The sequence below is a fragment of the Typha angustifolia genome, chromosome 8 (assembly GCF_048772165.1).
Source record: "Typha angustifolia cultivar Huaian chromosome 8, ASM4877216v1, whole genome shotgun sequence".
NCBI classification, from domain to species: domain Eukaryota; kingdom Viridiplantae; phylum Streptophyta; class Magnoliopsida; order Poales; family Typhaceae; genus Typha; species Typha angustifolia.
In genome coordinates this window covers 608,651-621,921 of record NC_133246.1, presented here as the reverse complement: position 1 = coordinate 621,921, position 13,271 = coordinate 608,651, and the positions used below count along the sequence as shown (strand labels likewise).

The 13,271-nt window shown below is 38.9% G+C and overlaps 1 protein-coding gene across 1 annotated transcript; it reads left to right on the top strand.

Annotated features, from left to right (window-relative positions):
• The first annotated feature begins 6,491 nt into the window (after window positions 1-6,491).
• LOC140764767 (protein trichome birefringence-like 33) lies at window positions 6,492-8,472 on the top strand. Its single transcript, XM_073103511.1, has 6 exons — window positions 6,492-6,746; window positions 6,828-7,047; window positions 7,164-7,335; window positions 7,413-7,612; window positions 7,719-7,883; window positions 7,983-8,472. Exons 1-6 carry the CDS (start codon window positions 6,566-6,568, stop codon window positions 8,320-8,322), a joined length of 1,278 nt encoding a protein of 425 aa, XP_072959612.1. The 5' UTR covers window positions 6,492-6,565; the 3' UTR covers window positions 8,323-8,472.
• Window positions 8,473-13,271: the final 4,799 nt, after the last annotated feature.

Sequence of the window (13,271 nt, the reverse complement as noted above, 5' to 3'; positions counted from 1 at the left end):
GGGCCATTTATGCATGTGAGGGATTGTTTGATTTCTTATGAGCTTCTGACACGTACGACGTACCTTGCTTTTGATAGGCTTAGTCTTTCTAAGTCATACATATTGACCACCAGTTTTCCTGGACATGCATGCTGAATGCGTGCCTATTTTTCTAATTACATCATAAGAGATATATTATGTACACTGTGTTAACTCATGACACGACATTAATTAACACAACCTAATGATCATGCACATATATTATACTTCACATATATCATAATTAAGCATGTTTGGCGCATCAAATCACAAATCAATTTAACTATTAGTGAATGTCGATCTATTTAGGTCTAGGCATATATAGGAGTACTCCTTATATATATATAAGCTAATTATATCAATAGGTTCTAGTTACATTTCATTTCATATACACCATTATCAACATTTATTAGGGATCTGGCCCACTAAATATATATATATATGTACATATATATTAGCGGGAATATTTTTTTTTATTAGCATGCATATATGGATCCTTGTTTTTAGTTTGTTTTGTTTTGTGGCATTTGGTGAGTAGCATGAGATTTAGATTAGAACTTAAGAAGAAATTTATTATTATTATTATTATTATTATTATTATTTAAGAGTTTGAAGGCTAAACATGAGCTCAAAAAGAGTTGACCCTATTTAGATATAAAGACACTAATGCCCCCATCAAGTTTTAAACAAAATAATAAGCCGCTTAGCTTAAATTTCAAGTCCCGAACTAATCGCAACTGTGATATCGCTCCAAATTATAATACTGCCGAGTTACTCCTCTAAATCAACCATGCTGTCAAACTGTTTAAAATTAAATCCAATTTCATGACATTCTTAGAAATGAAAAAAGTAACCACCAATCCTACTATAACTGGCTCGTAAAAAGAAGAATGTTTAATTAGAGAAATAGACATCCAACCAACTTGTGATGCACTTTTATAGGAGCAAATTCTCTACAGCCCTGACTACACTTTTAGACTGGAAAATTTGTGACTTCACCAGCTGCATGCCACATTGCCACCTCCTGAGGTGGAAAGAGGCATTCTATTTCTCATATTAATTTTCAAACTTCCAATAAGAATAGTCCAAATTCTCCTGATCGAGAAATAAGAGTGGATAGCTAGGTTTATGTTCTCCATCACAAGTAGTTCACACATGAATAAATGGTGCATCCACTGTTAGTGGCCATGATGATGCCATGCCTGACTTGGCCATTAGACAATCAATTCCATCAGTTTCCCATCCTTATTGATCTGAGCTCGACTTGGCCGTCATATATTCTATATATGATCATGGTGTTCGTGCCACAGGTGGACACAAAAGAAGAGGCTAATAACTGCACTTAAGCCCTCTTGGCCATTTAATGCATAATAATATATAAGACTTCAAGTTACTTCAACATTTATGTATCCACTTGCCTTAGTTATATATTATACCGTTTAAGCTTTGCTTGTTTAACTCCCACTTCCAAGGTACACTAGCTTATATATAAGTTTTTAGCTAGGCAACCACTTGGGAAGTTGTATATATATATATCACTTACTTGTGGTCATGTATATAATTATATAAGTAAGGCCGTTGCTTAGAAGGTAAAAAAAGGTATAAGACGAGTGAGTTAATTTAACGACGTGTGTTAATTTGTTTAGTCTAGAGTCACTTGCCGTGTCGATCTTGAATTGTTTTATAATATTAGACAAGTAAATTAATTTGATAATTACTTTCATCATGGATCACATGATTATATAGCAGGCCTATCATTAATTATACGACTTGGTTCTTAATTTGAGGTGAAATCATAATAGAGTCGTTGTTTACTTTGCCCACGTTGAAGTCTGTGCAGACTCGTGACTCTCATGCGTGGACTCACTTTAGCCTGTAGCATAATTATGAGGGTAGTAACCGAAGTGTTTATTTTGGTGTTTGGATAGTTATTTCAGCCATTTATTTCATCTATGAATTTTGCTTGTCTTTTATTTTATTATTATTTAAATAGGTGTTGTTGCATGACTTAATATTGCACAATTTTTATCTATCTCAAAGACTTTGTATCGTGATAAATTGTATTAAATTATTAATTTAACTGATTAATCACCGGATCAGATTGTTAGCTTTTCTAAATAATAGTTCTAAATAATTCTAAGAACCTAAAAAGTTATATCAATGAAATCAATATAACGTATTGATCAACTAAAATTTTAGGACTAGAATATTTTTATAATAAATAGTAAAATAACTAAATATTAAGAATAATTATGTAATTTTGTACGAGTAAAACACTCAGCTAGTTCACTAAAAAAAAAAGAATAGCCAGCCGACTGCAAGGATTGCCAGTTCAGACCATGAGGTTGACTGGTGTTTTTTTTAACTGGCCCAGTTTCTTATCCGGTTTGATAATGAATTGGTTTTTACTGGCTCATTTTCTTGTCTGGTTTGATAATAAGATTAAATTAACTTGGTAGTCGATTCACCTGCCAGAGTGTGTTTTCCAACAAAGGAGAAACAAGACCTAATGCTATATATTAGCGTCAATTATGCGGACTAATTGATGTGAAATGATGGAGAAAAACGAAGTTAGGCGAGATAGAGATCTCCTGTTAAACTTCTCCACCAGATAGATGGTCAGTAAAGCTTTCTACCTCAATTATCACAATTTAATCACTATGTCAAAAGGCAAGCATGGAGCTATTAGCAGTTCAATTATATGAGCGCGATACAAACATAGATCACATCATGCATGGAGCCAGAACGTGGCCAATAATGGCGTCTGAACTGCAGCATAATTATATGATTCTTACTTATGCACGGAAAATTTATATATCCTGGAGAGCTTTCAATCAACCATGGCTTTTATGATGCCTGTTAGTTGTCAGGTTGTACAATAATTTTATGCACCTATGCCCTTCTTTCTTCCAGCTTCAAGAAACTAAACCTGGGGATTTGCGGCCAGTTTGCAATCAGTTTCAGCACTGAAAGAGATGCTAAACAGCAAGGAAAGGCTACAAATCTCTGGCACAAATACCACCTTTGATTCAGGTAATTTGGAATAATGCCCAGTGGACGCGATCTCTCTTATACCTGCACATCTAGTGAAGGACAAGCAAAAGGAAACACCATCAGGCAACAAAATTCTCCTGTGGAGAAGGCTGAAGGTTTTGCATTTAACCCTTAGCTAATGGAGCTTCTTCCCTGGAGGATTTTTAATTTTGAACTCTTGGTGATGAATGTCATCCGATGTGTTTCACATGTTTGCAATAATACCTACCTAGCAAAACAACAAAGAAAAAGGACTATAGTCCTGCTAAAAGATTCTCCCTCAGTTCGGCATTTCTGATATGTGAAATCTTTTTACTCTCCGATTAAAATGATCTATCGGGTTCGGTTTATAAACGGGTTTATCCAAATGAGTATTATTTATGTATATTACTTTAACTCATTTAACTTATCCGTGGCCTGATTTATTATCAACTTGTTTATAACATAATTAACCTAATTATAATATATATGCAATTGAGAATAACTTGTTTAATTTTTCACCTGAATAAACTTGTTCATAATCGGAATAAATATATTTATAGTTTGAATAACATATGTTATCTGATGACGACGCAGATCTAATCTATTAATAAGTAAGTCGTGTTTGAAATTTTTTATATTATGATAGACCAATTACCACCCTTAGTTTGAATGTGCAAGTTAATCCAAATCATAGTGTGTAAACTTGTGAATATTAATGTTGGTCTTCGATGGGCTCGGATAGATCAAGCCCAGTCCAGAGATTTGGGACTCGACCCAACTAGTTTTCTTGGGCTTTATCATAGAGGGAAATTATGGTACCGATTGAGATGAAGCCACCAAAAAGATAATAATCTTAATTTCTGTGAATATATGAAAAACAATTACAACCTCAGAAGCTGTCAGATGTGTAAGCCATTTAAAGTGTTAATTATCAAGAAAGAGCTATGCTAACAAGACTACTTTTTATTTCATTCTTCTTTCACAAGATGGTAATTGGGTGCTACATTTGGATGGCTAGTCCCCTCATGGCCAAGGACAATTGCTAGTGATCGTATAACCAACTCCCCAATGTAGGACGAGACATGAAAGAGACACTGGACCACAGTGGTAATCAATTGTTTAACTTATGCACATCTGCAAAGATTCTAGCACCCATAAAAATATACTAATGGGTTGGTGTTAGATTCTTTTAGAGTCAAATTTGACAGAGAATGCAATTAAGTGTGCCACTTCTTTATCAAATTGAAGTAATATTTGTTACAGTATAAAGGCCCTCCCCATCTTTAATTCCTTAGTTTGCTTCCTTTGAGTAAAAGTTAGATGAGCATTGTTCCCTTTTAACTAGGTCATATATACAATCATCTTGTTGTAACTTTCCTAAACATTGTAATGATGATGAGACGGAGGACAGGAAAAATAATAGCAACCTTTCAACTCCCTTAGCTTACAAGCCAAGAAAAGTAGTAAGTAGGTTTCCTCACCATCATGCTTTACCTGCTACACTTGTCCATTACTCCCCGGCCTTTGAAACAGACGGCTGAATGACTTACGTTGGCCCTACTGGGTAAAGGCCCTACTGGGTAAACTGCATTGATTCACGGACAAACTCTCGCATCCATGCATCATCTGCATCCAAGAAAAGATCACAAGTTAATGAAACTGATGGACTTTATATATATATATATATATGCCCACTGTGAGGTGTAGCTTTGGCCGGTGGTACTAAATTGATACGGTAGTCATATCAAAACTTGCTTCAGAATGAAACAACTAGACCAAAATGGAGAACTTCATACAAAACAAAAAGAGTTAGTTGCATATAGTAACTAAAGGTGGTGTTCTGATTAGTTAGTTTAGTGAATACTAAACTAATATAGTAACTTAATGTTAGACTAAGGTTAAATGGATTTAGGGGTATCATACTTAAACACGTACGTTCTCTCCGTGATCTTTTCCTAGTTATTTTAGATTTATAAAAAGAAAATCTAACTATTATTTTTCTCTTAAAAAGACTTTATTTTAATTAATTATGATTTAGTAACTATATGTAGCACTGCTGGTTGGTACCACCCTATAATATGAGGTTGCAAGGTCAAGCCCTAAGCCGTCTTGTAGGTGGGAGGTAGCGGCTTGGCTTAGCTCATGATCGTAGCTCAGCGGTGCAATAGTTTGGAAGATTAGCTTGATGGTGTAATAATTTGGAGCTAATATGCATCTAGTTTGATAATGTAATAGCTTGGAATTGTAGTCTGATACAATGATTTATCCGTATGTGACTCGTGTAATAAATTAATTGGCCTAGTTGTCCATCTCTTACATGCTCTAAGGTATATGTACTTGTGTATATTGGGAGGATTGACTTCTCATTAGGACCGTCAAAAAAATTCGAAGCCTCGCGAAGCTTGTGGTTAAACTTGTATATAAATATAATAGGTTTAAAATCATTGAATATAAGTTTCAATGGATAGTATAATCATAAAAACCCTAGCCTACAATCCTCTCTAATACGTATCCTCCCCAAACACTCACCCATTTTTTCCCTTGGTCGCATCTACACCTCAGTCCTTTCCATCCACCTCCATGCCCTCTCCACCCTCACACTCCTTTGTCAAGCCCTTACGTACAGGACGTCCGTCACCATCCTCACCCTTGGCAACTAATTCGTTGGCTGGATCTCCCCTTCCCTCCTTGCCTCTTGCGACGAAGCATCTCCAAACTCGTATTAATCTCTCCCCCACCTCTATCTCGATCTAGTCTGTCAAGTTAGCATCGTGCAACGTCATTGTAGGGATCCTGGGCACTAACATCTGGCTCGAATCTTCTATTTTCGTCGATGATGCATAAGTCGTTCCTACTGGTGCCGAGGAGGTGGCAAGGGGTATGCAAAGCTAGGGTGGATTTCTCGCTGTTGCTATGTAATTGGAAGCTAGTGGGGGCAAGAAGCTTCTCGAAAAGATTTTGCACTACCGTTAGTAGAAAGGAGTTCGCCTCAGTGAGGGATCGAGATGCATCTCGTGGATTGCTTATGAGCTGTCGAGCCAAGCTCGAGCTACAGACAAGCCAAGTTAAGCTTTTTCGGTTTGCATTAAGCTCAAGCTTAAGCTAACCTAAGCATTTTCACCTCTCGAGCCGAGCCGAGTTAGACCAAGCTCACTCAAGCTGAGCTCGTTACACCCATTTTCCTTATTCAGCTTACGTCTATGCCTATTATTTAACTCTTCTCGCCCTTTCCTCTTCCTTTCTCCCCCTCTTCCTCTCTAGTTTCCTCATTTATTAACTATTAATAATATTTTAGTTATTTGACGTAAAATATCTCATAAATTCACTAGTCTGTAAATAAACCTAGCCGTGTTTTAGTGCTATTTAATAACTGTGTACCAAATGGAGCAAATACTAGTGAAACATTTTGCTAGTTCCAAATTATTATCTATTTATGTCAGTTATTTTGCTCCAATTGTTTTTTGTATTTATTCAACCCACACGACACGCTTACTGTAAACGAAGGAAAGGCGAAGGTAGCCTTCAAGAAATAATGAAGCAACCTCACTCTTCCATCTCCTACTCCTCTGTCCTCCGAAAGATTCGTTTCTCTCCATTCCTCTTCACCCTCTTGCTCTTCTTGGTTCTCTTCTCCCTTCTCTATGGAGAAGACGTCACCAATTTCTTTGCCCAAGAAGGTCAGCAAAACCTGGACCAACCGATACCACGACTCGGTGAGTCAATTCAGCTCAAATCAACTCGTGAGTTTTTCCGAGCCATGACTGAGAAATGTTGTTTTACATGGAGTTAATTAGCGAAGAAGAAGAGGGAGAAGCTTCCGTTCGCCATCGGAGGGATCGAGCGAGACTGCGATGTGTTCAGCGGGAGGTGGGTCAGGGACGAGTTGGTTCGGCCGCTCTACGAGGAATCGGACTGCCCTTATATACAACCGCAGCTTACGTGCCAAGAACGTGGAAGGCCTGATAAGGACTACCAGTATTGGAGATGGCAACCTTATGGGTGTTCTCTTCCCAGGTTCTCTGATAGATTTCACTAAAACTTGAATTCCATATAATAAAAGAGAGTTTATTTCCATAAATCTTGAATAATAACACTGTAAATATGAACGACGTGTCCATCCTGATGTACAGTTTCAATGCTACGTTGATGCTTGAAACACTTCGAGGGAAGAGGATGATGTTTGTTGGTGATTCCCTCAACAGAGGCCAATTCACTTCATTGATCTGTCTTCTTCATTCAGTGATCCCTAAACATGCCAAATCGATGGAGACCTTTGATTCGCTCACCGTCTTCACTGCCAAGGTAACAAATTGTGTACAATGCCCATCATTTTTGTTCTTAGATCACCTCTTTTAGGCATCTTTATCTGCCTCTATTAGGATTACAACGCGACGATCGAATTCTACTGGGCTCCATTTCTTCTCGAATCAAACTCGGATAACGCCATTGTGCATAGGATATCTGATAGGATTGTTCGCGAAGGCTCGATCGATAAGCATGGGAGATTTTGGAAGGAAGTTGACATTTTGGTGTTCAATACATATCTTTGGTGGATGACTGGCCTTAAGATGAAGATCTTGTACGTAGATACCTACACTTCTCCTATCAAGTTAATGATTAATATACAATTACACATGTCCTTATCAAGCTACTAACTTTACATGGCTTGTTACGTATATACGTAGGCAAGGACAAGGATCCTTCACTGATGAAGTGGAAAATATAGTGGAGCTCTCAACAGAGGATGCTTATGGTATGGCAATAAAGGATATGCTGCAATGGGTGCAGCACAATATGGACACCAAGAAGACTAGAGTTTTCTTCACCAGTATGTCACCTTCTCATCAGAAGTGAGTACTATCTAACACCTTAATGCTTCTAATATATATATATATATATCTGATAGATGCTCAGAAATTCACACAAAATTGTTCTATAAACTTTGGCAGGAGCATAGACTGGGGAGGAGAACCAGGTGGCAATTGTTACAATGAAACAACTATGATCGAAGATCCTACATACTGGGGATCGGACTGTCGAAAGAGCATCATGCGTGTTCTTCGAGAAATTTTGGATGAAACAGAGGTTCCAATTACATTTCTCAACATCACCCAGCTCTCAAATTACCGCAAGGATGCACACACATCCATCTATAAGAAGCAATGGAATCCACTGACCCCTGAGCAGTTGGCAAACCCTGCGAGCTATGCAGACTGTGTTCATTGGTGCCTTCCTGGTCTTCAGGATACCTGGAATGAGCTACTCTTTGCCAAGCTCTTCTATCCGTAGAATGGTCCTCATCATTTTGCTTTCTTCCTTAAAATGGACTGTTATTTGTTCATCATAATTGCTCAATGGCGTATGATGTTTTTGTGTTAACTATATACCAGAACTGTGGAAAGAAAGAATAGGGCAAAGATGTGAAGAACTTGCTCATCATATTTGAATTTTAAAAAATTACTAAGCCGATTTGAGAGTAATTGATAAAGGGATCCAACGGAGCTTAACATAATAATGAACCAGGATGACATCGACCAGTCTAAAAGGCCCAACGGGCTTTGGACCAAGCCCAAGCCCATGTTTCCGCCCCACGTGGTACGCCGCCGCGTATACTTTGCGATTCGTGCGAAATTTGATGATTGCCGCTTGCGGGAACGGAGAGCCTCCTATATAAACCCCAAATATCGTCTTCTTCATTTCATCGTCCCCTTGCCCGCTTCCCGTTCTTGAGGTCGTCTCGATTCACCTCGCCCCGCTGCCTTCATAAATCCAGGTCTCTCTATCTCTTTCGTTAGCCTTGGAGTTCCTCTTGTAATCTTGGTTTTTGGTTGTATTAAGAGTGATATCATCAACCTCGCGGTGTAAATTTCGAAATCTTGACTTGTTCTAGTTTTATATCGTGATCGGTGGTCGTCCATCTGTGATCTTGAAATTTTCCACTTGCTTTGGATTGATAGTGCTATCTGCAACCTTCTCGTGTCTATTCTTGGATATCTCCACTTGTCTTAGATTTGATATCGTAACTTGTAGCATTCTTGTGTTTAATCTTGGAAACCTTTACGTGTTTTGGGTGGATATCGTAACCCTAACCGTCTCAGTTCTAATGTCGGAAATATTTCCTTGTATCTTAATTGATATCTTAATTTTTTTTATCTTCCGTACGCTTAATGTTGCATATATTTACTTGTATTTGGTTGATCGTGTAATCCTAATATTGTCGTGTGTAATCGTGGAAGTCTTTTGTTTTAGATTTGGTACCGTAACCTCTATCCTTATCGTGTCTAACTTCCGGATGGCACCAGTCCGTTGTATGGTTGTTGCTACTCGTCACAGAGTTGTACCTTTAGAATGCATTCTAATTGGATTATGATGAGAAACTGACGAGAGACAAGAATCTACAGCCTTTTGTGTGTCTGATTTTATATTCATAGATCGATTGGTTAGTGTAGAAATTTGGACAAAATTTCTTCACTCTAATAGTTAGAATGAGGACATCTACCCATCTATGGTGGAATCTGCATGGGCGACAACCATATTCCACTCCAACCGAGTTACAGGAAGACAATAGGTTGTCACACGTGATCCCTTTGCTGTACATGACTTACTTTTGAACATTATGTCATGTTTCCTTTAAGTTATTCTTGTATAAGCCTGGCAGTGGGGTATTCTGTTGGTGGCTCAGGATAACTTTCTCATGTGGATTGGTGATGCTTCATTTATGATCCATTGACAGTGAATATGGTTTGATTAACTGAAATTTTTACATTTGAGTTTATAGTCATAGAATGATCACTTATTTGCAGGAAATTTGATCACAATGTGGTCACTTTAGGGTTTAAAGTTAGACATGTACTTGGCAAATGAGACGCAATCCCGCAATCAGGTATGTGGGACTGTAAATTGCTTTTTGTGATCTCTTTCCTGAACAATAGGTGAATTTAGTATCTAGTTTGCTTATGTTGTTAGTTGCTTAAGTTTGGTACCAGTCAATCTTTCATTTCTATATACTTCTTTTTCATGTACATTACTTATGCCTTTTTAGACTTTGCTTGACAATAAATATTGTTGCATATCTTTTAGAAGAAGTTCAGAGCTTTTCTCTAGGATTTTTCCCTTTTTTTTTATGTGTTCTGCTACAGAGTGATACTTTTACATTACAAATCCCGCTAAAGTTCTGTGAATAATTTATTTGTTAAGTTAGGTGTCAACAACAATGCTGAAATAGGAGGTTTTTTTTTCCTGGATAACAGTAACTCTAGACTGTAATACCTGAATAAAATTTCTTAACATTTAATTATCTCTTTCCTAGTCAGGTATAATGTATATGATGAGATATCTTCTTTTTTTTCATTTATATTGTTCTTATCTTTCACTCTTTGCCGAGTCATTCAATGAAATTCTTTGGAAGGAGATGCCGCCTTTTATCTTTCCTCAGGTGCATTTGAAAGTTCTTCACTTTCTTTATTGGCTTGATTTTAATCGCTCAATCTGAACATCCTCTCTGGTACTGGGCCTGCCATTACTTAGAAGCTTTCGGGTACTTTGGCCAAACTATAGTGTGTTACATCAACTTACTATTTTTTTAAAATCAAACGGAAATTTTCATAAATCAGCCACCGTGGTACACATCGCAACATCAACTTACTTGAAAGTGATTTTCTACCCTTTTTATCGGTGATAGCTTGATTTTCACTAAACAATGCTTAATTTACTCATGCAGATATAAGATATGGAGTGTATCATTCACAACTCTGGTTCCTATGCATTAGAGATATCCAGGTTAGTGATGCAGAGTCTTGTGTTTCAAGTGCACATGTTGAAATTGGTGGATGGTGATTGGGTTTTTTTCACCTGGTATTGCTATTTAATTTCTTGCAGTATGCTGTGCTTTTTTGGTTGTGTCTACTTGTACTATGTAGATAGCAGGTTCGCTGTATCAAAAATTAATCTTTTCTTAAACAGCGACTCTGTCCTTGTCTTTTGGAAATGAGCTAAGACAGTTGCCCCATGATGTGGAGGATTCGGACAACTGTTAATGGCCTCCATGAGGAGTGCCTCATTTTAGTCATAGCTTCTTCCATACCTGAGCAGAAAATTTTATAGTTGTAATAGTTCCTCCCTTAAATCCGTCATTCCCTTGCTTTTGAATAATAGGAATTGGTGAAGATTGCTTTGTTAGAAAGCTAGTTTGCATCTTTTTTAAGAAGTTTGTAAATATCTGGTCCTCCTTCACCAGGTTACTGTTATCATTTACTTGCTGGCCCATTTGAGCTATACTCTTAGACGATCCACTTGTGATTAAGAGGCCGTCGGCACCATTTCCATGGTGGAGGATGGTAAGAGGCCAACGTAGGCTGCTGACACCAGTAGGAGGTGAGGATGTCCATCTCAGGAGAGCCTCCTTGTCCAAACTGCCTAGATCGAGAGATGAGGGACAGTCTAAGACATGGGCCTCAGTGGTAGTAAGGGGTAAGGAACAATTTCCGGTCAACCCTGGAGGCTTTCTCTACAACACCAATATGGATTCAGATACATAATCTCCTTAAAAAATACTGGGAGCTAGAGGCGCTTATCCCCATTGTAACGTACTTTTGTAGGCCTTTGCGAATGGATGAGACCAACCTAGACCATACTTGTTGAGCCATTTTGCTAGGGTGTGTAGTGATTGATATTAAAAAATCACTCAAGAAGGTTGTCTGGGTTGGGAAAAAGGAGGAAGTAGTGGTTCAACATGTGGTCTACGAGAGTATCCCATTGTTTTTCTATCATTGTGGTTGGATTGGACATCACATGGATAGTTGCCCAGATAGAGAGGGAGAGGAAGAACAAACTAAGCCACAGTCCATGCAAGCTAAAGCTGGGAAAGAAGTTGCCAAAACCACAACACTTAAGCTTGAAGAAGGAAGATACCATCTATGACACGTGGCGTATACTGCAAAGAAGCCACGATCATCAAGTGCACTCTCTACCGTAGCACACAAATATGGCCAATCAGCAGCGATTACAAGCATAAAATCAGTTGAAGAAGGAAGATAATAATGGACTATACCAGAATTAGCCATTGAAAAATAGTAGTAGCATATTCAAGTATGGAAGGCCGTGCTGATTGGCACAGGGCATGCCAGTAGGCACTTGCCGTGCCGGCGGTGTACTGGCACATGGCACGAGGGGTACCGCATGACACTCCTCATAATAGCTTCGTCACTCACAATGGACCTCATCGATGTCTCTTCATTAGGTACCTTAGCCCTCTCTTTCTCTCTCTCTCTCTCTCTCTCTCTCTCTCTCTCTCTTTCTCTCTCTTTCTCTCTCTCTCTGGTTAGGGCACCCGACGAAGCGATGGTGATGGCAAAGGCGAGCGACGATTGGCGAGCGATCACGACGGCAACTGCAAAGGTGAAGGTGAGTATCCCTTATATTTTTCTCTCATTCTCTTACAGCACGTATTGTGCCGGCCGGTGGTCGGCACGGTCCATGCCTATGGCACGACCTTCGTTGGATTCAAGTAGCAAGTTTAATCAATTAATCCTTTGTTGGGTCAGACTTCAAGCAGGAAGAAATTAAGATGAATTGATTCAAGTAGCAAGTTTAATCAACTAATCCTTTGCTAGATCAGACTTCAAGCAGGAACAAATTGAGATGAATTGATTTAATCATTTATTTCTCAGATAGGACTTGAGAAATTCACCTTGCCATCGAGTCCTAAAGGCACCCAACCTGTATTGTTGGTAAGCTCGCAGACTCCTCGTTGTTGTCGCCGTCGTGAGAGTTGAAGGTAATCGACGGCAATGGCAATGTCGAGGAAGCGCCAAAGTTGGCAAGCCTCTCCGATTAGAAGCTTCCAGCCGAAGGGAAGAGTTGGCGGCATTGTTGTCAACGGAGACTTCTTACACCCGAAGGGAAGAGTTGCTCAAGCTATGAAGTCGACGACGACATCTATGGAGATCCAAAGAAGGGGCGGAGTCGACTGAAAGGGGCGGCGTAAATGGAGACCTTGGAGCTGTCTATGAAATCGGCGACAGTGCCGATAGAGACCTTGCGCTGCCACTTGAGCTCATGACAATCGATGGCGGTGAGGCATCAAAGACAATGAAGCTCGCGACAGTCAACGACGGCAAGGCATCGAAGGAGATGAAGCTCACAGCGACGAGGTGGTGTCAACGAGTATGATCTGTTGACTGGAGAGATCGATCGGCTACGAGTTCACGAAAAAGTTTAAAGATGATAACCTAGGTAAT